At 30.7% G+C, this 26,351-nt stretch overlaps 2 protein-coding genes across 2 annotated transcripts; one reads left to right on the top strand and one right to left on the bottom strand.

Annotated features, from left to right (window-relative positions):
• Nucleotides 1-1,313: 1,313 nt before the first annotated feature.
• On the top strand, nucleotides 1,314-8,469 carry LOC131855186 (peptidoglycan recognition protein-like). The gene is made up of 4 exons (XM_059206430.1): nucleotides 1,314-1,440; nucleotides 2,141-2,339; nucleotides 4,801-4,919; nucleotides 8,240-8,469. Exons 1-4 carry the CDS (start codon nucleotides 1,380-1,382, stop codon nucleotides 8,437-8,439), a joined length of 579 nt encoding a protein of 192 aa, XP_059062413.1. The 5' UTR covers nucleotides 1,314-1,379; the 3' UTR covers nucleotides 8,440-8,469.
• A 6,519-nt stretch (nucleotides 8,470-14,988) lies between these two features.
• On the bottom strand, nucleotides 14,989-24,684 carry LOC131855197 (uncharacterized). Its single transcript, XM_059206443.1, has 4 exons — nucleotides 24,571-24,684; nucleotides 23,270-24,065; nucleotides 19,113-19,268; nucleotides 14,989-15,332 (listed from the first exon to the last, which is right to left on the bottom strand). The coding sequence occupies exons 1-4, from the start codon at nucleotides 24,657-24,659 to the stop codon at nucleotides 15,219-15,221; spliced, it is 1,155 nt and encodes a 384-aa protein (XP_059062426.1). The 5' UTR covers nucleotides 24,660-24,684; the 3' UTR covers nucleotides 14,989-15,218.
• Between the last annotated feature and the right edge of the window lie 1,667 nt (nucleotides 24,685-26,351).

Below are 26,351 nucleotides of genomic sequence, written 5' to 3'. Positions count from 1 at the left end.
AGCTAGTATGTTATATAAATGTATTTATTTAGATAAGTATTAAAATATTTTTAGATGGTATTGTTGAACTTCATCTGGCCTATATCATCATGACAGCAGATAATTTAATCGAGCGAGACGTTTCTGCGAAAACAGATAATTACCGTCTAAAAAGTAAATAATATAAAAATTGAGGGAACTCCCTTGGGTTTTTAATATTGAACCAATTTTGGTTTCGTATTTTTAATGTGTAATCAATTCCTAATAATTGGTTTAGGGTTCTGCAAAGTATTACGAAGATTACTATATATGTTTCGTTGGTAGTTAGTACTTATAGATAAATGAGAGTTAAGTACATGAATACAACAATGTATAAAGTTTATACAACCACAGATAACATAATATTTGATAAAATTAAATAAAATTTGTATCGTTTGTAATTTCAAATTAACAGCTTTTCACTGAATATATACCAGGGATGTTAAGGAGATCTGTAACCGTAACCGAAACTATCGGATATCCGTAACCGAATCCGAAATAAAAGTTTTGGACAATACCGGATAGGGGCGGAGCCTAATTTAGACACGTTATGTATTAGCTGTTTGTATTTTACGTTTGTAATTCCTTAAAAAAATATTGTAACTGAAATTATCTGAAAGTAACGGATAATCCGAAATAATTTCATATCCGCATCCGTATCCGTATCCGGTATAATAATCATTCCTATATCCGAAACCTATCCGTATCCGAAATTTTATATCCATAACATCCCTCATATATATTCAGTGCAAAAGCTGGAAATTTGAATGAATTTACATGAGAAATAATAATAAAAAAAATCTGCCTGTTTGTTCTACCTAATCTCTGAAACGCTAGCGAATGTTAAGAGGAGTAACTTAGGCTATTTTTGTTATAGAGATTTTACTTATTTGAATAAAATAAACTTCAATTATTCGCAGACGAAGTTACCTGTAACAGCTAGTTTTAAATAAGTATATAAAAAATATTATTGAATAGAACAGAAATTATGGGTTGATGACAAAATTATAAGGCAATTTTTTTTCTTAGATAAAAATCGTGCTATTATAATTTTATGACAAATTTTACATAAAAATTTCATGTAATAGTTTAATTTACTATATTTATGTTGATATTAGACAAGTAGTCGTTATTTTATTTTTAATGTAAAGAACCCGCATGTGAATGTTATCCTGTATACAACATTATCAGTATTAATGATTAACAAGAATTTAAACTCTTTCGTCACGTTTTAACATTATAAAGCACGAGAGAGATGGGCCGATGTGTATTCGTATGCATACTATTGAAGTAGTAGTATATATTGAATAAGTGAGTCAGTCGGTATCTCAGTTCTGCAAAAGGTGGTTGCATCGTTCAAAATGCAAGTGATACATTGTTTTGTTCTTGTTATTGCTTTTCAATGGAGTCTTGTGAAAGGAGGTCAGTATTTTCTTCTTTATTTAAGTATTTAATATCCAAATATATTTGGACTAATATCTCTGTAACAACTTTAATAAAATATCTTTTGTCTTAAACTATTATTATATGAGTAATATGTAAAAGTTTTGGAGCAAGTTTGGTGTTTATTAAGGAATAATCCTTTGAATGTTATTTTAAACAAATATTTTTATTTAAGAATTTAATTTGCTTTAAAATTGTGATTCCATTTATATCTATAAATATTTTAGTCTGTATTCGAACTTCAATGGTCATCGACAGACCGAAATAAACAAAGAAGTCCTAACTGAAAAAAAAAAAATAAACCTGACGAATGCAACTCGCTTACAAACTAGATGGCGTTTAAGTCGTAGTAATACATCAACATTCATAATTTCAGCCTGTAACTACCCACCGTCGGATACATGTCCTCCACTGTGATCTTTCCTCATCCATCTACCGGTGCTCGGGTCACCTTCTTGATTTCGTCGGTCCTTTGAAAGAGACCGACTTGCCTGCCACTCGTGCGCTGCCTCCACTGTTTGATTTTTTTGTCTCATCTACCATTGTTGACTCGTCTGATATGCCCGGCTCACTGCCATTTCAGCTGACATATATTGAGAGAGAAATACAATAATACTGATTTATTATTAGTTTTTAATTATAAAATAATAAATATTAAAACTTGGTATTTATATTTCAGACTGCGGGGTGGTGTCTAAGAGCGATTGGGATGGACTAAACGCAGTGCATGTGCAGTACCTCCCCAGGCCTGTAGACTTGGTCATCATTGAGCACACAGTGACACCCACCTGTAGTACTGATCGTGGCTGTGCCGAACTTGTGAGGAATATTCAGACAAACCATGTAGAATCAAGAAACTTTTGGGATATTGGTTACAAGTGAGTACCTCAGTATCACCTATTTTATTGATATCATGCAGTTGGTATTATAAGGTGAGTTTTGGTATGAAGATTGAGAGGTGGCAATGAAATTACAGGGTACGGAGGTTCTTAAAGACTTAGGTGACATGCACTTTTGTCCTTAAGAAAGGTAATTCGGTTACTACTTTCCATCAGGTGTAGTAAATATTTTATTATTAACGCTAATAGTAAATATTAGCGTTAATAATAAAACTCTTTGCTATCGCTAATACTATTTGTTTTTTAAATTTTTATCTTAATCTTTCTACCACAATTACATTACACAATTACAAAACGAGATAATTTGTCCCTCTTATATTTTGGGGCTCTCAGATATTATGACTCGCGTCAAACAAGCAAGTTTTATTAGTGGGAACTGTGCTCAGGATATATGAACTGTCTTAGGAATTGTGAAAAGTGTAAGAGATTCTGCCTGTTCTATTAAAAAAGGGAAGGAGTAGTGAAAGTTAATTATATTTATTGGAATAATTTACTTAAATTCTTCTCAATATATTTAAACTAATATATCTATCTACCATACAGAAAATCGCCTAGCAACTCAACTCAGGCTTGCCAATACTGTTCAGCGTAACGTTTGGGCTATAAAATAGCTTGCGTTGAAAGAATTTTAAGGACCTTATGAATATTTTATATTCATAAGTAATATTATATGTACGTAAAACTTATTAGATGCCAATATGAGTATTAATATCAGCATAAGGCATTAAAGTCTAGATAATTGTACACTTTTGACATTTAATTAAGTATATAACTGATAAACTTGCCAATATAAAGATATCTTGTTACGTAATACGTATTTATTATTTGATTTTCTGTAATCAGTAATAACTAAACTACATAGTAGTTAATAATATGATTTTTATTTTGCATTATGTTTTAAAAAAATTATATCATCATTAAAACTTAATTATTGTTTACTACTGGACATAGGCATCATTGTATTTCCTTATACTTATACAAAATAAAAAACGGCCAAGAGTCACCACCATTCAACAATTTCCTAAAGGAAATTTGAGGATATCACATTTTCTTATAGAATACCGCCTTATACTTCTATAATATTAACATTTAAAACATAAACTTTAACAACACACCCCAAATATAAAGAGGAAATGTTTAATCTTCATACAAACTAAGCGGTTACATGTTCAATTTATTATGAAAGTTTCAGTTATGGTAAATATTTAGAATTTCACTATTATTCTTTATAAAAGTGGTTCTGTTTTGTGAGCATACTACCTGTACCTAAGTTGCTACTTTTACTTACTTGACAGTAATACTAATTTCTAAAGATACTAGTTTTACCCAACGACATTGTTCGCTTTTAAAAAGGCAGCACATACCTTTCGATAATACTACTCTCACTGCCAAATTTAATGATGATTTATGTGTACTCCGTACGGTACTGTACCGAGTTGCTGGTAGCGAAAAATTTCCGATATATTTTTTATGCAAGTAGTTTTTTGTTATGCTGTACTGTGTACAGGTTATTTACCCGGTCTCTACAATGTTCTGCGAACGTTTACGTTTCCTTATACAGATAATTAATCATTACAATCTGTGACGTCACCTGGCATTAGGTAAATACTGCAATTGTATGGTTTTCCCATTGATAAAATAGGTGGTTATTGCCAAATCTTTACATTGTTATTTTTTTAATTTCTTTTCACAAGAGTGTGTTATGAGTAAACAGTAATGTACGTCAGGATATTTTGTTTTATGTTCTCTACATAAAGGTTATCTGGGACAGATTAATTGAGTGATAAGGCCGCCTTTTGTACCTTATTACTTTGTAAATTATATTCTTTGATATTGTTTGAAAATTATTTGTTTATAAACTCAATAAGGAGTTAATAAATATGGTATATATGTTAATGTATTTATAGTTTATTTTTAGTCCAGAGTACTATTTAGAAAGCTTGAGCGATAAGATCACATCTTGGCTTTATTACTCTGTCAATTATCTTCGTTGTGATATATACTTAGTGCAATAAACAAAATAAATACCCATGGAAAATTGCCACAGCGCCATCTAGCCTCGTGACTAAGTAGTGTTTTTTTGTAAATACATATATACATACAAAAATAATCGGGACAAAACAAATCAGTTTATTGTGCGGGAGTCATATTTGCCACAATAAGAACATAGGTTAGGAATATATAATCGTTAAGCCACCAAGATCGTCTACAAAGCAGTATGAGACGAAGTTTTTAGCATTCCCTGATTTTACCATCTATCGTGTGGCAGAGAGGGAAGCTCTGAACAATTACTGGGACTGATGACTGACTGACAGACTGATGAGCCAGGAGTAAGTTTAAGAAGCCTTTTAAACATACTTTCACTTTCACCGCTCGTGTCTCTCCTTGTCACGCCAAATCTAATCTAATAGGAGCCTATAAATGAATATTTTTTTTTCAGTTTCATTATAGGCGGTAATGGCAAAGTCTACGAGGGTGCTGGTTGGCTACATGTCGGCGCCCATGCTAGAGGATATAACAAAAGATCCCTTGGAATCGCTTTCCTCGGAAACTTTAATAGTAAGTTAATTAACTATTTAACAGTTAGCCTAGAATTTATATCTATCCGGGAAATATAGATATGTAGGTGAGTCAGTTTGGTATATTATAAACCTGTTCGGTATATAGGTGACACATAAGTTTCCACGCAGGTGACTTTGAGGAAAGTCTACTTCGAAATAGAGTTTGAAGTACTCCGAAGTAAAGATGCCCGCGTGGGAACTAATTCCTATATAAATCAATTATTATCTATACAAATAATTAAAATTTAAGTGTCTGTACCTATTAATAATAATAATAATAATAAACATAGAACATTGTTACGTACTTGGCTTACCCGTACATACCAAGATAACCGGCGAAAGACGAGAGCAAAAATAATAAAAAAATAATAATTATTATAGTAATATGTTTATTACCCCATCAAATTATTTTTTTTATATACATATAACATATGTATATAAAAAAAATAATAATAATATCAAATAAAATTTTAAATAAATTTTTACTAATCTTTGAAACGGATGCACCGATTTTGACACGTACTTTCAATCACAGATAGCTACATACAGGTACAGATAGATGTATATAAGGAATAACTTAGGTTAGTTTTATTTGGAAATTTTAATTTAAAAAAATTAAGTTCTTTGTTAAAATAGTAGCAGCTAGTAATACAAAATAAAGTAGTAAATATCGTCAAAATAGTCTAAAAATCCTACCTATATGAATGGAAAGAATGAATCAAAATAAAATTCTTTGATATCAAAGGCTGTATCTGTGAAATTCGATTTCGATATAGGCAGTTGACAGGGGTGTAGATAGGTCATTGTATAACGATCAAATCAATATTGGGGCGGATAATGTTGTTATCCCTTACAAATATTACTATGAGTCGTGCACAAATTCTTTTGCGGCATTTTGAGAGTTAAACCAGTTTATTAATCTTTATACAACTAATATATATAATATTCAACTCATTTGCTTCTAAATTCTACAATTTTTGAAATAGCAGCTCATAAAACATGCGTTCGTTATAAATACTAATAGTGAAGTTATATTCTATAACCGCATTATTTGTTATTTTTTTTATTTTCAAATTTAGAACTGATTGATCATCATGTGGCACCAGCCAGCATACATCGCACTGATTGAAAAAAGTAAAATTGCGAAAAACAAAAGTGTGCACTACAGTCTTATAGTTGAGTTATTTAATATCAAGTGCGTATTTAACACTATCGAGTCTATTACGACCTCCCCTTCGAATGAGAGATGTACTTATCATAATATTAATAATCGACGGGGCACTTGAAGGAATGTAGTCTACGGACATCACGTTATCACGTAACCTCCATGATAAAACTCAAGCATTGCAATTCCGAACGAAAGATTCCTCATATCGTGTAATTCCGTAACCTTATAACAATCTTCTACCCTCCTAGGAGACTGAGGCACCCAAATAGACGAATTTTTACAAAGTCTACCTGGATAAAATGTACATAGTATATATATATATATATAATATAGTTCATGTTATCGGCAACTGTTTCGACTTTCGCTCTTACTTTGCCATTTCTGAGAACTAAGATGGAATGCCTGTACTCCATAATTTCACTGTCACATCTCAAATCCAAACATATACTTTTGCCTCCAATAACAATTTGTTCAGTGTTTATTGAAAGCTGACTGTACTTTGCAACATAAATCATGTTGACTGGGATATCCTTTTAATCCGATTAATGTATGAAAGTTTACGTAAATGTTTGGATATTTTGTTAGTTGATCATACGGAAACAGCTGGACAGATTAAAATTATTAGAACCCAAATGCTATGTCCTGTTCTTAAAATACATAATAGGATAATTGTAATCCGTTACATTTTTTGTAAAATAGGACCCAATTACAAAGTCATAAGGCCCTTGTATAAACATATTTACAATTTATATGCGTGAATGATGATATATAGAAAATTATACATATTTTTATAATAAATTATATAATAATACTAACTGACCCGCACAACTTAATCTGTATTATACTCGTATTTTCCCCGTTTCAGCAATTTTTTCATTATTTCTCCGCTCCAGTGGGTCGTAGCGTATATTATAAAGTCTTTAGTCTCTAGCCTTCCTAAATAAATGGTTTATACAACACGAAACGATTTTAACAATTTTTTATTTGAACTTTAAGTATCAACCAACCCAATACTTCAGCTTTATTTATTTATACAAAGAATTGGGGAAATACATAGATAGATCTGAGATAATTTGTTTCAATTATAAGATAATTAGAAATTTGACTCTATACGGGGTCTCATAACTTTTACTTTGGCATAACATTTGTCTTAGTATTATATTTTGAGGAGAAATAATACAATATAGGTACATCTTAACTTTACTTTACGAAATCATAACTTGAGGAGATATCTAAACTTCTGCCGTCTTAGTATCCATCCATAGGAATACGATTAATTCTATTATACTCTCACGAATAAGTCACAAATGTAATGAAAAAAGTTTTATCAATTGGGAGTCAGATACTCCCTTTTATACTTTTATTATAATGCTATTTCCCTGAAAAGATTTTTTTTCTAAGTTTCATAGATATTATAATGAAGACGACCCGGCGACCCGTTCGTGAAATTCAGAATTACAATCTGGAAAAGTAATATATAACAGAACCTACGATATTTTATTTAAATATTTCATGTTTCAAAGTATTTTCGCTGGGGAAAATTGTTTAGTTTTATGAAGGTTTATACAGTAATTTCTGTTTCAACAAAAGGTGTTAAATGTATAATATTACCAGAGGGAGACTTGTGCCTACTAAGTCAACTGCGTATATACATAGTTTTGTTCCATTATAATTTTGCCGCTAGCTTTCTCTACAAGCTGCATATCAGTTTGAAGGTTCAAGGTGAAATATATAAGAGCTTAGGAATGGTAATGCATGATGACCCTATTATATGGGCTTCGTGATGTATTTTGAAACAACTGGAACATTCTATTTCTTTTGTTAGTATTGCAAATATCTGACGGTCAACCTGATGGTAAGCTTCACTATCATATATGTATGAATAGCACTACGACTGTCTCCTTATCATGCGACCCGTGAAGAGACCTAATGCGGTCTCGATACAGACGATTAAAATATCACGTCTTTTATCCTGTAATTTCTCTACTCAATTGTCGAAAATTCCTAGCGAATTAGTCACGATGGGCTAACTGACCTGACTTTATGCTTATCCTATAATCCTCCACTTTACCCTGCGTATACCGTTAGCGTGAGGCGATGCGCCATTTCATTATCGTAAAAAATAAATGATTTAATTTAAATAATTTCAGATGATCCGTTGAAGAGGTCAATGGTAGACGCATTGAAGGCTTTATTGCGATGCGGCGTTGAGAACGGCCACCTTACATCTGATTACCACGTGGTGGCTCATCGTCAGCTCATCAGTACCGAGAGTCCTGGACGGAAGCTCTATAATGAAATAAGAACGTGGCCCAATTGGCTGGAAGATGTCAGCTCTATCAAAAACTAAGTGTCACTTCGTGTATTTCGGTTGACCTGAGTATATTATGGACTAATATACATTTATTTCTGATTAAGTACACATAGTTACAAATATCGCAGCGTTAATTTAAGTAAGCACTACATACACTAGAACAGCTGTCAATTACATAGCAAGTCTCATTTCATTCTTTGATAAAATAAAATTACTTATTTATAATTACATGATCACCCTAAATACTGAGTTATATTGGACAGATTAGTTCACAAATATATTATTTATTATATTACATTACTTATGAAACGGAGTCAAGTAGGCTATACTATTAAGATAGATTAGATAAAAAGAATAAATTGCATAGATTCAAATCTAAATTAGAACACATTAATTCTTGTTCTTAGGCTGGGTCGTAATATTAGTTAGTTTTGGAGCTATATAGAATATGTTTAAGAAAGTAATTTTTTTACAGGACAACTAACGTTAAAAGCTAAACTGTACCTAAGAAATATTTTAAGGCCAAGCAACTTCTCTATAACTTTCTATATTTATAATCGTCATTATAAAAATTTATCTCATCTACAATAAATATGAATTACAGAAGAGCTCAGACGAGGATGTAAGACTTGTTCGTGTGATCTAAATAAAATATAGACTATATTACCATTGTGATATGTATGGTATAAGATTTCCTAGTTGTTAGAATATCTCTTATAATCATATCAGTGACTATATTCTATTTTTTTTAATATTATACACAATTTTATAGAATAAATCAGAGCTTCTGTTGATATTTATATATATCATCAATTATTAAAGTTTAAAAAAAATTGCATTTAATACTCAGTACAATTATGATAAAAAGTAGTGTATGATATTATTTTATTCTCTTTTTAAGGAAATATACATATTTATTATTGCATCTTGGCTTTTATTATCCCACAATTCTTACGGGAATGTCTCTATACCCTGCTTCAACGCCTAATTTCTGATACTTCACGGAATAAATGAAAAGTAAATAGTGAATTTACTTAGGCACCTAAAGAATAACAATACAAGAGGCCCGTACCTATGAATCTATTTTGTGCCTTACTGAGTATATCTTAAAATTGACAATTCCAATTTTCTGTTAAGTGATATATATATAATATTTATTAATTGTGTACCGTTTGTGTGTTTTGATATGATATGTTAAAAAAACAATTATAACCTTAATGGAGAACTTGCATTTGATCTTTGTAAGGTTTACAAATTACTAATTGACCTGGTCGTTTTGCCCGGAAAAGTTGCCCCACTAGTTTGGTCCTATTGTAAGTACAAATATGTATATATTAAGAGGCCTTTCACATTTTTTGGCCTAAAAGCAGTGTCTTTGGGGTTCTGGTTCTAAGAAATTAAGAGTCGGATATACATTTTGATTCCTGAATTATATAGATAGATATCTAATCTTAAAAACAACATCTTTGAAATGTTAATTTTCTCTTTGTTAGTCTTCCTAATTTCTAAAATAGTTTATTCAAAAACGCTAAATGACAGAAGTTTGGGGTCGTCGTTCATTAATAAACAAACATAAATTGATATGATATTTGTACTAAAACTTGATAATTACTTTATAAATTGAGACAGCATCGTCCATTTTTTCATTTTCAACTTAAATATCTAAAAAATTGATCATAATGAAACCCGAAATTTCAACAAAACTTTGCCATAATCATTTCTAATTTTCTCATAAATACAACGAAATTTTTGCATAAAAAAAACATAATAATAAAGTTAATATACTTGTAAATTAGAAATATAAAAAAAATATATAAGTTTCTAAGAAATAAATAAACACTAATAATAATTTAAAGTTGTATAAATTCCGTTGCGCCAAAAGTAAATTCTCAGTGGCGCGCTAGCGCTCGTCGAGGTAGGACCTATGCCATTTTTTACAACACCGCTAAGATAAGACATTCGTCAGTGAACATTAGTATAGAGCGACTAAACCATTTTGATAATTTAAGTAATATTTAATTAATTTTGCTAATATATACTTATTTCTACACATATATATATATAATAATAATATTTATTTTAGCATGCCAAGACAAAAGTACAGTTATGCTACAAATAAAACCTACCTATGCTGGACTATGAAAAGCACAAGAGCATGGTATTTCGTTAATGGCAATTAATTGTTAAAATTAAAAAAGAGAACATTTTAGTATTTTAAAAAATAACGCTTATCTGAGAGAAAAATGTAAGAAAATGTAAACCAATTTTACTCTATGTTTATTTTGTAGTTTTTTTCTAAATTAAAATAGGGTTATTGTTTATAAAAATATATTATTTTTACGTACATTTGTCTTGTGTTATATAGTGTATATCATCTAGTATGCAATGTGGATTGTAAATAAATTACCAAATTATATATAAATTATATTCCTTAATGTTTAGAGATATTTTATCCAATTTTATTTTATTTTACACAATACAGATATTTCTAAATTGTAGCTATTCTGTTATTATACTCGTTGGACTTTCATTACTGTACAGTTATGTCAAATAATTATGCGTGTTTGGGTGAAAAGTCAACAACATTATAAATGTTTTTATTTAGAGACTAGCTTTTAGCTCGCGGCTTCGCCCGCGTGAATATGGGATATATAGGTTATCGCGCGTTTAAAGATCCGTGTACAGTATTGGGACGTTATATATAAACCTTCCTCTTGAGTCTATCTATTCTGTCTATTAAATAACAACGAATCAAAATCTGCGTAGTTTTTTAAGATCAAAACATACATAGATCTATTACATGTGTAGATGATATTTTAACCGGAAATTGAAGCCGTTAAAATGGTATTGGCAGATCAGTTGGAATCATCGGTATTCTTGGTATATAAGCTTCAATTCTTTAGTAAGCAATATATCCAATGGGACGCCATTGCACATGTTCGGCGGGCTTAAATTTTATGACTGGATCATGCTTTTGAGAAATTCCTTCCTCAAGTTTGAGCATTTAGTGTGGGAAATCACTATCTGTGCTTCCATAAAAATGAGCTCTCAAATTTGTCAGTAGTTTTAAACTTTCAATTAAAGTCCATAAGGGAGACGATGTTAATGACACAGAGAGTCTTTCAGAAATCTCCAGCAAAAGTATAAAAGTAATCCCGCCAATGAGAGCAGAGGTGTTTCTAAGGTCTTTTAAGGTTCTGTCCAAAATCCCTATAGCTCATGGTGATTTCATTACATATAATCAATGAGGCGTCTTATAATAATTTATAAAAAGGTTTGACATTAACAATTAATTATTTATCAAGAATCAAGAATCGGCCAACCAAGAACGAGAAGCTGCAATATCAGCCAATATCATGCGGCGACGTCAATGATGCAGGAACAGCAATGACAGCAGTTGAAGCTTTTTTTTTACAACTTAGAAAGGAAAACAAGCTGACGGCTCTCCTGATGGAAAGAGGTAACCGTCGCCTATATACATGAGCAGTACCTGCCATGTTCATATCAGCACATTGTTTCCCTCATGCGTTACCATTCCTGAAAACTCGGGTGTTATTCCCCTGTATCTTGTAAATTCACTACCATATATATACACAGGTAGTCTATATAGATAGATATACATATACACAGATAGTATACCCTGAGAAAGGTCATAGACTACTTTATAGTGCGAAAAAAGTATTGTAAGGGATTAAAAGCGGAGATGAAAGGTTGTATAAAAGTATCGTCATTGTTTAATTGAAACAAAGAAACTTTTTTAGGTTATAATCTAAATATATTTCCTTTATTTGGTCAATTTCATTATACCACGCTGACGAAGTCGCGGACACACCTAATATACATATAAAGATGGGACCTTTAAATCAAAACAAAGCCTTGAAAACAGAACTATTATATATAAATAAAATAATTATATTGTATCTTATAATAAATTATATTGTATCTATTAATAAATAAACTGAATTAATATGTAAGAAGAATTAATTAGTAAATTTATGTTATAGTAATTTCATCTTCCTGTCCTTATCCCAATTATTTGTTACTCATATTACTTAAGGTTTTGGCTTTTAGTTGTACAATCGGCCAGCATCCTGACATCAACCCTCTAGGAATAATATAATAAAAAAATATGGTCATTATTAGCACTTTGATAATTAAGATAAATCACGTTATTTAAAAAAATCAATAAGTAGTCTCAGTTAAGTAGAAACATATCACATTATTAATTAAAATATTACAAGGATCAAAATGGTTCATACTAAATCCACACCGATTGAGCTACACGGTTATTTGCGTCTGTGTGCGTGTATTACTGTATGTGTGCGTAAATCCATGCGATTAAACCTAAAGTTGAGCGGCATCATTTTGTAATAGTCCTCTTAATACGTGAAGTAAAAACTTCGTACCTCTTTTTAGGAAAGTTACGCGGACGGAGGGATATGAAATTTCGCACACTTACATTTTATAAACAATACATAAAATCAATAAAAAACATTACACACACTACTGTACTGTATTTGTATGTACTATGTGTACTATGTATTTGACACACACACACAAAAATAAATACATATCCTAATTTTATCTTTTTGTAGTTTGTACGATTTGTAAGACGACTATAGATTTATATATAAAAATATAACTTTATGGTAAATATATATGCTCATATACAGAAAGAAATCATACTAAATTAGTAAATAGGTGCTAATTTTATCTAAACATGACTTTTTTTCAAAAGACATTAAATAATGAAGTATGCACTCAAGGTAAAAAGGTCTAAAACAAATGGGTTGGTACATATTTCGTCTCCCTTAATGATGAAGTAGGGTCTGATTCAATTATAGCAATACTTACTTGTAAACCTTTCCCAAACGGGTTGAATGTCTGGTAGGGTTAAATGGTCCCTACACTCTTCTACCATTGAGTAGGGCGAAATGGGTCGCCTTAACAAATGAGTACTCCATCTATAGGGCGCACCAACGCAGCCGGAGTCGATGTAGGCTACTAACGTTACACCATGACTCCGGCATTTTAGTCTCGTAGGTACAACATGTAGATTTTAGTGACGAAGATTCTCACACATTATCCCTCCGGTGGGAGACCGTCGTTGTGAAGTTTTGCCACATATTAAAAATAAGGTTCTATGAACTACAAGATTTGCTATACAATCATTTCAATCTATGATAGAACGGAGCCTGATATAACGGTACGCGGGAGACTAGATTCTCTAGATCTGGGTCTAGGATATTATTTAGACCTGATCCTCATTCCTAATATGTAATACAACCACATACTAATAACGTTAGTTGTGGTATTCAATATTTTGGATACACTACCCCTTGAATAAACTACGGTCTAAATTATTGATTTTAAATACGTTTAAATTACATAGAGTAAATTGTATTTTATCGATCATGGCCTGGTGATTTAAAAACATAAGTTTAAATCCGACACTAAAAGTTCTGTGTTTAAATTTACGAGTATATTTTTGAGTCACTCTTCAGTGATGGAAGGAACGATAAATAATTTAATTAATTTGGGAGACGGTGATAGTCTCGCCTCCCGCTATGTTGAAATATACGCAGCACATTATGAGAACTTGCATTATTTACAATGACAGTTGATAATGTATTTAACTATAACATCTAGGATAACAGTCTTGAGTATATATTAAATTTATACTTTTATATATAACTGAAATGGTAAATAAGCTGGCGGGCCACTTGATACATAAGTAGCGCTACGGACATCACGTTATCATATGAGATCTGTAAACGCGTTTTTATCTTCTAATTTTATACATTATCTTTAAATGGTATAAAATAAAGACGACGCCGCTGTCTGCTCGCATATATTTTAAATTATGCAATGGATTTGAATGCAGTTTTCAGCAATAGAGTGATTAAAGGTATAGAGGTTTCTATGTATAATACCTGCGTGTATATATAGGACGAGTTGAGGAGTTTAAAGATTTGTAACGAATTCATGCGAAGCCGGAATGGGTTGTTAGTACTCATATAAAACTCAAATCAATTAAATTTAATAATCACTAATAAAAGTCCCAAATATGCCTGCTTTATGTGACAGTTCACGGAAATGATACAACTTCTAATAAAATGTGAATTAATGTGCAAATATTGCGGCGAGGTGTTACACGGGGAGAAATTAAATTCCGGCAAAATGTTATACAAGTTTGAAGTGCCGGATGACAGGCATAAGTAAATTTATTGCTTGGAAATATCAGCAGCATTAGGTAATAACTCCACATCGTCAACAGACATTATTTTCAGAAATGCACCTTTACTAAATTTAATGAAATTTCGTTACGGTTTTACAACCATAATAGGAAATACTTTGATAAATTTATTATAGGAGTAGGGTATATAAAATAATAATGTGAAGAGGAAAGTTATTTGGTTTTTATTGTATATACATATATGTATATGTATTATATAGAAAACTGCATTAATTGCAAGTAAAATAGGCCGTATTTCATGTGAGAAGATCGCCCAAATTAAATAAACAATAACAAACCGTAGTTTATAATTGCATTCATTATTATAAATCTATAAAAAAATAAACCTCGTACAATAAATTTAATATACGGGTATATATAAAAAAATATAACAGTAACTAAATTTTGTTTCCTAAATGTTTTTGTTTACCTATATATATTGCTGAATTATAAATATCTACTATAGTCTGTTAGGTAAATATGAAAATGTATTTTGAAACGAAGCGTTTATTGATTTATAGAGATTTTAGCACTGTTATCATGAATACATCTGTACCGCATAATTCACAATACATTGTTATTAGTCTTCGTTATCTTGAAATTGGAGCCTAACTTCATATTGAGATCTATACCAGATCCACCAGCCCAGTGCGTGTCGTGTAGCCGCTGATACTATCCAACAATAATAGCACACCTGAAGGATTGCAAAATTCAACATTAGCAATTAAAGTTAAGGTTTAATTTGCAACAAATTTACATGGTTCATATGCTTTATTGGACTCTATTCAATTAATTTTAAAAACAAAAAAATCTAAGTACCTATATAATTGGACATTGATTCCTTAGCTGTTCACGTTAAGGTTCAAATTGCAATAATATTACGTATTTAAATAATAACGAAAAATGCAAAGATGGTAATTAGAGTGTACTTTGTGATTTATGTGAAATGGTTCTGATGCGAGTTCATACCTCCGTCCGCCAATCTATCATGAATAATCCTTTCCAGACAACTTAATCCTATCCAATGTATAAAAAAATGCTATCCTTATAAATATTATAGAAACTGTTGATAGGGTTGTTTGTTTTTTCTGCCATCCGTCGATTCTTTTTTTGTATGAAATTTGATAAACACATGTTGTAGTACTACTAAATCTATTTATTCCGGTCTATCGGACAAAATAATGGTCTGGAATTAATCAATGTAATTTTCAGATTTATAACTAGTATATTAAGGTTCTAAACATACTGGAAATTTTCCAATGATGATAAGATGATATAAATGGCAAGAACGCCTACGATAATAGTATAAAAAGGCTCGGCACTAGTGGAGGATAAAGCAAAGTAGATAGCTCAACAAGGAAAATTAACTATAATGGTTTTCAGGGTGAACCGCGATCAATGACATTTGTTATTTTACGCCTTTTTAAATCTGGAATTATACACTAGGAACATATTAATAACATATTTCGTTGTCAATGAAAGAACTAAATAACATTGTTATCGTCAAAAGCAGTTTAGTTGATATTACGTTTCAAAAGAACAATACACAAGTTGATTAGATTGAAATCGATATTGAGATTAGACTAGAAAGTACATCTACTGTTAGAGGAAATTGCTATAATGAAGAACATAATATTTTGCATTACCAATTACCCCTTATGATCAATTATTTAATTAGGGACACCTAAACCAATCTCTACTAATATTATAAAGTGGCAAAATTTGTGAATATGTATGTTCGCGGTAATCTGAGTATTACTGGTTCGATTTTGAATAATCTATTACTCTTAGACAGTACATTTATTGATGAAAGCTATAGGCTATGTAACATTTATACTTGGATATTTTTTTTCTACTTGGAGAAAATCCCTCATAGACATCCGTCCACCCAGGGGGAAGCAAAGGGCACTGTCAGACTCCTCACTAAAAATTCAAAGTTATCTCGACTAAGTGCCTATTGCCGGAGTCGCGGGGTCGAGTGTCAGTCCACCATAACTCTGGCGACATATAACATCATGCTACGACTCAGGAACTGAACGAAAAATGTTCCAAACATGAGGAAAATATAACAGACAAAGTTGCAGGTCAGCAAGTTCTGTTATATATAGATATTTTATTTAATTTCTCATTTGGGTACTATACCCGCGCGTAGTTTCGAAAGTTCTAACAACACCCGGTTTAGGAGATTCCTTAATTAAGTTACTTAGTGATGGAATCTCCTAGGAGCTCTTAAGTGTAAAATAGCATTTCATAGACGAACCATTAGTGATGTTCTATTAAGAGACGTTTGTAACAATAACCCATTAAGCCAGTTGCTTTGAATTTCAATAGACTATGTACTTACCAGAGTACAATGAAGTGGATTTGTTGAATTACTTATAAAAGGTGTTTATAGATATACTCGATTTTTGGCAATTACATTTTTTCTTTCTGACGGTCCACATGATTGTATGTGATAACCGTCGCGGCGTCGTCAATATATATCATAATAATTTATTATCAGCCTTACTTCCCCATTTGTTTAGTAGGATTATATGAAAGATGCCCAAGATACCTCATTTGTAATTCCAGAAGATTAAGATATCATGTATTTATTCTATCAATATATAATATTATCTCAAATGAAACACAGTTTACAAATAATACTGCTGCTGCTTCTAAAAGTACCACAGTCCTGTCTATTTAAGGCTCTACCTTAAAAGGCGAGTGGTATCTATGACGTGTCTTATTATTACTTAAATTGTTACAAAATAATTGTTTTAATCTTCATTATGTTTATCTATTAAAACATCAGCAAAGCGTATATTGTTGTCTTTTTCTACGTACACTTTTGTTTGTATATGTAATTCTTAGATCATAGATTTGATATCATACATAGTAGTTGTAAATAACGGTATTTCATAATACAGCCTACTTTTATTGATAACTTGATGATAGTCGTTTTATGAAATGCTAATGATATATTTTGCTGTCACGACATAGGTACATTTGTCATCATTATCTACTTCTTCCTTATCCCATTTATTTGGGGTCGGCGTAATGTTTTTCTCTTCCATTCATCCCTGTTCGCAGTCATCCCTTTATTGACTCCCTTTCTTACCATATCATCTTTCACACAATCCATCCATCTCTTTTTCGGCCTTCCTCTTCCCTTATACTATCCTCATTAATTTGTAACACCTTCCTTATAATATTATAAATTATATCGGTAATTTAAGTATTGTATTGTAATAATATAATATTATTTATTCAAGTACATAAAGCAAATAACTCTTCAATATGTAAGCACCTTAAGATTACGTCGAGTTACTTTGATTAATTTTGATTATTCCATCGAATTTGACTACAAAGGAAGATAAGACGGCCTGAGTCCAAATATTCAAACGTCAGTATGCCATTGTTATGGTTCAAATCTCGTGAAATGTGCAAGATAATGTATTTTCATTTCCTTGACTCTTCCCTTGCCAGCAGATATTATGATATACAATAGATGTATCGAAGTTGTACAATCCTACTATTTGTGTGTTTGTCTTTGTTACATAGAACAAAAAAATAATTGATTAATTTAAATTTGTACTGATATTTTATTGTTATTTATATATACACATTTGTTTTGAAAATATAACTAAGCCTTAAATAAGGCATATGCGAACAATGTAATTGAAAGGTTAGGATTATACAATTTTAATTCTTTTTTATCTATAACAAATTTCTCTTCTATTTTGGTAAATTCTATTTTAATTGTAAGCTCACATTTCAATAAGCAACGAACTAGAAAACAATTTGTATTAAGAAAATATTGAATTAGGAATGGTTATCCAAAAGAAAGAGAATTGTAAAAAATATAACTGTAACACAATTTAAAAATCTACTTTTTAATTTTCAAAGCCAGAGACTTTATTATATTTGTTTAATGTTCCATTACTGAATGAAGTCTACAAACTTGAAATTTTGCTGAGAAGTTTCTCAGTTTTGTACAGTTTTGCTTTCACGCTTATGCTGCATCAATTTAAGTTTTCTGGAATATCCTACGGAATGGGACATAACAGTTTTTAATTTTCGTAATTACACCTGAAAGTATACTTTGTTCGACAAAGCAATATGCAATCGAGAGAAGATTAGTGCTTAAAAAAAATATAGAGAAGTTTTCAAAGAGGATTATCAAAATCGATGAAAACATTTCTAAAAAACAAACAAATAAAATTGAAATACCAGTGTACTTTTTTTTAGTCAGGTATAATAATTGCTGGTTACTTTAATCTACTTATGTACTATTATTATTTTTCATATTGCCTTAGTCGTACCTTATTATACTGTTAAAAAAAAGTACGCAAGGATTCGCTGTGCGTGTAGCCTATTAATACGTTTTAATTCCTTATATTTCCATACATAACGTACTAATACAAAGACTGAATTATTTTTATTATTTTAAATGGTAAAAAAAATATATAAAATGTTAATAAAGTGCACTTACAAGGGTCATACAAGCCAATACGAAGGTAGAAGCGAGCGGCCACGGGGTGACGTGACTCTCCTGAGTCATGAGCCCTGCTAAAGTACGGCCTGAGAGCCAGGCCGCCAGCACTGCTAACGGAGACATGAGCATTATGCCAAGACTGTCCACCATCAACTGAAAAATAAGGTTGATGTTAGATTGTAAGTAAGAAGTTTTATTGAATTAAGTTGAATTTCTGATGGAACCACTAATTCTAACTGTTGGCATGCTGAATATTTTTTCAACTGTTTCGAACTTTGCACGATGTAAACATATATAGGCCTTGATGTGTTGTTTGTTTATTTATACTAATGATATCGATTTTAGTTATGGAATAGTATGTTATTGTTATAGCTAGTTAAATAATAATACAAAAAAATGTTTTATATTCTTTGCACGAGGGATTCAAAAATATTTAAAATTATAGATTATTTTAGAAACTTTATTATTTTATTTATTTCTGTCTACGTAGTTTTCAGTTATAAATAAATAAAAAAAATACAATTTCCCTAGTTATATCAGTATTTTCTGAAGCAAAAATCTGAAATTACAGTTGCCATATGCAAACATTACAACTTAGGTACTTGTAGGAGTATGTATTTTGTGAAGCCGCCTGTAGCGGCTTGACGGATTTTATGAGATATCATGCTATTACTCGTTTTATCGTGTGTATCTCAGCCTAAATGACGTCACGTAGATGTAAAATGGACGAACGTGAAATGACAAAAACAACGAAAAATTCAGAAATAGAAATCTGTACGGCGTAATACTGAAGAGTTTAAAATGTAGATTACTTAACAAATTATGGAACAAATTACAGCGAAAATAATTATATTTTTGATTTCAGAATAGACAAGTTTTATATCTATTATTAATATTTTTTTAGCTGGACTATCGAGGACGTTAGATATAACACATGATTCTTTAAGAATAACAGCATAACAGTATCTACCATCTTTGTAGTTACCATATAGGCAGTTGATTTGTCTGAATGAAGACACACCAATAAATATGGTTTTTTGTTTCATCATTCATCATCAGAGGAAGGTTTATATATAGATATACCTAATACATGTACACCCGGGCGAGGCCTGGGCGAGTAGCTAGTACCACAGATAATATAATTATATAAAATATATTTTTATAACATACTATAGTTAAGCCGCTTAACTTCGTCTACATTACTTTTTTTCTGTTTTTGTAATAATTTTCATTACAGCTCTCCTCCCATTAGTTGTAGCGTGATGTGAAATACACTGTAGCCTTGTTTGATAAATGTGATTAGTAAAAATCGGATTAATAATACGTTCAGGCATATGCGAATCTAGATTAGAAATTGACTATTAAATATATTTCCGTTCCTCAAAATGAATGCTAATTAACCGGAAAAATGTTCGGCGAAAATTCTATTCTATTACGTGGCAAATAAAAAGGAAATTTGCCCAATTACGATCTTGGTAATGTAAAAATTTCTCGCAGACAATTTGAGAGAAATAAACGGGTCCAAATATACGACAATAATTATCAACCTGCCATCATTATTTTTATTATTAAGGTGTCTTCCATAAAATAATTAATGGGTAACAATTTATTTATAATAATAATAACCCAGGACAATTTACACAGCGCCGCAAGTCTGAAGCAGAGCTTGTGTTATGGGTTCTATACAATTGATCTATGTAAATACATGAAAACACTTTTTGTACATACATACAGAAACACCCAAACCAATACAAACAATCATAAATATTTGTATGTGTGAGGAATCGAACCCATGACCATCGGACGTAAGACGATGTGCGAAACAGCTAGACCATCGAAGTGGTCATTATGACAAATGTATCAATTAAAATTTTACTATAAAAATGTATTCTACGACACAATTGTCGAATCGAATATCGATAATTAAAAAAGTAGTAAAAATTTTTAGAGTAAAATTCTGTGACCGATTTAACGATAGAGAATATGCTAGAAAATCGTAGATATTTTTTAACAAATAAAATGGAGTAACTGGTAACTATTGCTGAATTATACGTATAGAAATTATAGAGGAGACATTAGCTATAAGAGTGCTAGTAGTACAGCCGCAATTCACTTAATCACCGTTTTTAAAATTGGAGAAAATTTTCATTTTATCTTGGGGAAAATTCAGGAGACTTGCCGCCCCGGGGGAGGTAGACGGGTACTGTCAGACTCTTACCGGTTGTTCCTTCTCTTAACCTTTTGTCAGAGTTACGGGAATGCGCGAGCAATCTTCCCTAACCCTTTGGCACTTCGCAGTCACCAAACAATGTATTTAGAAACCGCAATACTTTATACTAAAAAAATTGTTATATGTTTACAAGAAAGGTACATTATCAAAACATGTAACAAACGGTGTTGTAAATGTTTCATTGAGAAATATTGTTTTGCTAGTTATTTCAATTAATAAGTTATCTATATGTAGTAGTATTAACATGTAATAACATGTAAAGTTAGAATAGTCAACAAATAAATAATTCAAGAAATGTATGCATGCGCAGAGCCAAGGAATAACTTTTCATCTTTTACTCGCACACGGCGCATAATGCATTATGCATTTTCTCTAGTACGTAACTATAAAAATACCTCAATACTGACAATGGTAATCTGCTTTCTAAAGTAAAATATAGTCTTCAATTAACTATTTTTCTACGTAGACTAAAGCAAAGTTTAAGAAATTCAGTGAAATGCTGCTAACTTTAATACTAGCCACATATTTAAAAATATTTACTACTTTTCTTGTTTTGCGGAAAATATTACATATATATATATATATATAATGAATAATATTTATTAAGCAAACCCTATTACTTACTAAACGATTACTTAAATGACAAACCTGCATGTCAACAGTTGTTCATGAATTGTTTCTTTTTCATTGAATATATGTAAAAAATATAATCAAATGTCTATTAAAAAAAAATTGTGTTAAGTTACTTCTCAATTGATATGTACTGAATAGGACTTGCCATTCATAAGCGCCCATAATGTTCTACATAAATGATTTTTTACTTTTACTACAAAATGTTTTCGAATACCAGTAACTCTAGGAAATACAGATAGCTCAAATATTTCTTTATGTAACTGGAATGGCATACAAATTGAGGCTCCATCTGGTGATTTCAACCATCGCCGCGTCACCTATATAGATGAACAGCCCCAAGAATATCGTAATGAGGTACCCTTAGTAATCCCCATGTTTTGCCATTTTTAACGATTAACATGTTATTCCTCTACACACTGTAATTTCGCTGCTATATCTTAACCAAAACCAACCTCAAAAAGTAAGCTGATGGGTTACAAAAATAGATATGATAAAAGTACCCACTCTGATGTCTTCGTACATTGCCTATCTCGGTAATACATACATAGTTATAACAATATACTCGGGGTGCCTTTGAACGATGTTCAGATATTTTAAACAGAATATTTCTTATAAGATATTCTCTAACAAAATAATTCTATACGTGGCCGGCTCTAAAGCTTGTGTAAAACGTCTTTTATGAAACACAATGAAAGTATACACCATTATGCTTTATTAAAATGTCGATATTTTCCTTCTGTATCCTCTTAAAAGGCTTTTTTATATGTTCGTACTCCTATGTTGTTTAAACGATGCATTTTATTGTCAATTTAGACGACTTTATTTTCGTGTTGTATAAATTAACATTAATTTTTAATATTCTCGATTCTATGATGCGACAGTCGACTCTATGAGTACGGTGATGAAATATATCCTTAACTTTAAGTACTAAGCTATATTAATTAATTTCGTTTCATATTCAGTTATATAAATATATGACCTGGGATCATCCACTACTGCCACTGGGATATCCACTAACTGCACAAATAAGTAAGAATTAATATTCGGGTTCATTCTAGCAGAAATTTATAACCTTTTATTAGTCGATTACGTTTCTCTAAACAGAAGTTTAAAAATGTATGATTTGGCTATAATGTATGATATGGTTTGCTATATCTGTATTAGATTTTGGATTTGTATGATTTGGCTACATTAGGTGGATTTATATATATGTTAATTTTTAAGTAAATATATTTCGTTACATTTAATTAATAGAAATTGATACTGAATATCACATTTATGACATATGTACCTGTTTAGCATTTTGGCTCAATATCCACATGAATAAAGCTCTGGGCACTCCGTATTTGTGGACGCGTCTTGTAGCATATCTAGTTCCACAAAGTTCACATCTAGATTTTCCTGATTCCGTCAGCCATCTCTCCAAACATTTCACATGTACTCTTCCCACAGTTCCTCGACATGAACAGGCCGATATTAAGGCTCCTAATTCAAGTGATAATGTACCTCCACCGTGACATATTCGACACATGTCATCTAGAGATTGCTCGCTTAGTCTAGGCTCTTCAGATGTTTCTGTATCAATAACTATATGTTCAACTAATGTAACTCCTACTTCTTGATTCCAATCAATAGCTGTTGTACCAACTGATCGTCTATTATTATCATTAGTTTTACAATGATCTGGTATACTCATACGTCTCCTTGGACTTCTTACTTTGATTCGATGCTGCCGTGGATGTTTATCTACACGTCTTGGTGTAATGTCTCTGGAACGTAGACCTTCATCTCTTCTCTTTGATTCATTTGAATTTATTATTTCCTTTGATTGTTCATTAGCAGTTTTATCATCTGTATCAGTATGTTGAATAAAGACATCTATGTTATTAGAATTAGCAATAATATCACTGTCTATGGTGATTGTGGACTGTTTTCTTACTGATAGTGATATGTCACTGTCTCGTTCTGCCACTATTTCTAGAGTATTAATATTTTTGGAACTATTAGGAAATGATTTATTTTTGGACTTTGATATCTTCAAGTTACTCATATTATGGTTTGCTATATCTGTATTAGAGCCTAGGTGCCTAAAAATCAATGTTAAATTTATATTTCTTTGCTAATTGTATAGTATTAATAATATTGGACAAGTAATTTTGATTGAGACTTTCGATTTTTATTGGGCCATCATTAGTATTCGAATATATAAAAAAGTAATGTCCTCTGAATCCAGCATCTGAAAGCCACTAGTTTAATGCTACCAGAACTAATATGTTTTAAAATAGCTATATGGATTACAGGTATCCTGAAAAGCAATTAGATCGCTGATTGTATCGTAACGTATGGCCCTTATTTTTATACAAATATAATATTGTGGATAACAGATAATACATAATAAATCAGCATTGAACGAGAAATAAATCGAAAATGGTATATCCAATATTGCTTCTAAATTCCAGTTTTATTACGTTTCCGAACTGTGGAAAATTTGTTCAGGTATTCATGATTTGCTGTTGAACCCAACAATTTATATTCAACGCACAGCACACGATATAGAGGCTGTTGTGTTATTCAATTATCTTTACTATTTACCTGTTTGACGAAGCGTTTTGCATTTTAGATGGATCTCTTGTCGCGATGTCATTTTGTACAGAAAATCTTCGACGCCTTGTGTTTGGCATTTTACTGGAATTTATATGCTTTTGCCGTTTTCTATTTTTTTCTGTAATACTAATAAAAATATTGACGTTTAAAAGAACATTTTTGATATAATAATATGTACTTTGAGTGATGTTTCGTTTTGTTATTAGTGAATTTAGAAATAAGGTTTCATGTAATTTCTTAATTAGAAAATATTATATATAGTTTTAATGATTTCTGTGTAAGGGTTGATGTCCAAAAATTTCTGAATATAAGTTACAAAAGTGTTTGAATAAATAATGCAAACCAGTTTTTTACAGGAACATTAAAATTCTTCCAGTAACTTGATTATATACAAGTTATTAAGTTAAGATAAATAAGAAGATGTTAGAAATTAATGTAAATAGAATTTCCTTACTTCAGAAAATCGAACTGTTTACTCAAGCTTGTTTGTGAAACCTTTTTAGTTATATTTGAATAATTGTGCTAGTTAGGAGGATTATTATATTTTTTCTATAATACCTTCATAAACCGTGCCTTATAAAGATTTTTAGATTTTTTTGCTTTAGAAACTTCGGAGACGGAATGGTATTAATTTTCTGTTTTCCGTCGTAATTCGAAACTTAAACGCTACAAAAATATTTATGAGTTTTTTTTTTACAAGTATATCTATGCATAGAAGACACATGGTTTTTATAGGTCTGAAAGTATGAGTAAGTCCAAATAAAGAGGTTAAAAAGGACAGTTATGAACTTTTGTACATTCTTCCGTCTACTTAGCTGCAGATACTATATATACGACTAATGCCATCGATTTGAAATATGGAGCAGGTTCAGTCGGAACTGTAATAATTTTCTTTATTTATGATGATTTTATAATAACAAAAATAGGGATTCAAAATTTTAAGTTTTTATAAATATGGACCCTTTTTGTACATTTAAAAGTAAGTTGTATTATTTTTCATACTGCGTAAATTTTTGTTGAAATTTTGTGTTTAGAGAATGACTTTAGTTTTTAAAAATGGAAAAAGTTCTTTTTCCACTCAAAGACATTAAAGTGATAGATCTCCAATATCGTGAAACTTATACGTTTGGGAAATTTAATTTATCGAGAATACAAACTGATTGTATTCAAGTTTTTACATCAATTTCGTTGAGGTATTTATTTTTGAGGCATATGTTTCATAAGTGTCCAGTTTTTGTGATAGATACAGATAACAATACTATATATTATATTATTAGCAGAATTAAGTACCTAGTAGATAAGAAATATAGGACTAGTAAATATGATTTTTTATTATTATTATAATAATAATAATAAAAATCCATATAACACTTTATTGCACCAACATATAAAGAACAATTAAAGACATAAAAAAAAAATTAGGGGTACATGATGAAGTAATAACACTAGTTATTTATAATTATTTATTTTTAGACATTAAATATAATTAAACACATTTCTATCGCGTCTGTTTATATTTGTTTTAATTTAAAAATAAAATTTTATATTAATATTAAGTGAGTAGACCACTAATATATTAATTTATCTTCCACAACCTTGGATTACATGATTGATAGGCATATCTGATACTTACCTATAATCTATTGGTCAAGTTAATTAAAAACAAGAATCCATACCTGCCGTCTTTTGTCATTTGTTTATTTTTGTTGTATATTTCTAATAATAATATACTTTTTTTTTAAATAATAATTTCACGACTGTTATCTTAG

This window comes from Achroia grisella, unplaced genomic scaffold (genome assembly GCF_030625045.1).
Source record: "Achroia grisella isolate CSIRO2021 unplaced genomic scaffold, CSIRO_AGI_Agris_v1 utg1320, whole genome shotgun sequence".
Lineage (NCBI taxonomy): Eukaryota > Metazoa > Arthropoda > Insecta > Lepidoptera > Pyralidae > Achroia > Achroia grisella.
The sequence above is the reverse complement of the archived record's forward strand: the minus strand, read 5'-3'. Positions and strand labels throughout refer to the sequence as shown.

Coding starts and splice junctions, on each gene's coding strand:
- LOC131855197 (XM_059206443.1), bottom strand. CDS start 24,659: ATGCCAAACACAAGGCGTCGAAGATTTTCTGTACAAAATGACATCGCG. Junction 19,269..23,269: donor TGAGCCAAAATGCTAAACAG/GTACATATGTCA, acceptor CTTATTTTTCAG/TTGATGGTGGACAGTCTTGG. Junction 15,333..19,112: donor TATTGGCTTGTATGACCCTT/GTAAGTGCACTT, acceptor GCAATCCTTCAG/GTGTGCTATTATTGTTGGAT.
- LOC131855186 (XM_059206430.1), top strand. CDS start 1,380: ATGCAAGTGATACATTGTTTTGTTCTTGTTATTGCTTTTCAATGGAGT. Junction 2,340..4,800: donor TTTTGGGATATTGGTTACAA/GTGAGTACCTCA, acceptor TTTTTTTTTCAG/TTTCATTATAGGCGGTAATG. Junction 4,920..8,239: donor TTTCCTCGGAAACTTTAATA/GTAAGTTAATTA, acceptor AAATAATTTCAG/ATGATCCGTTGAAGAGGTCA.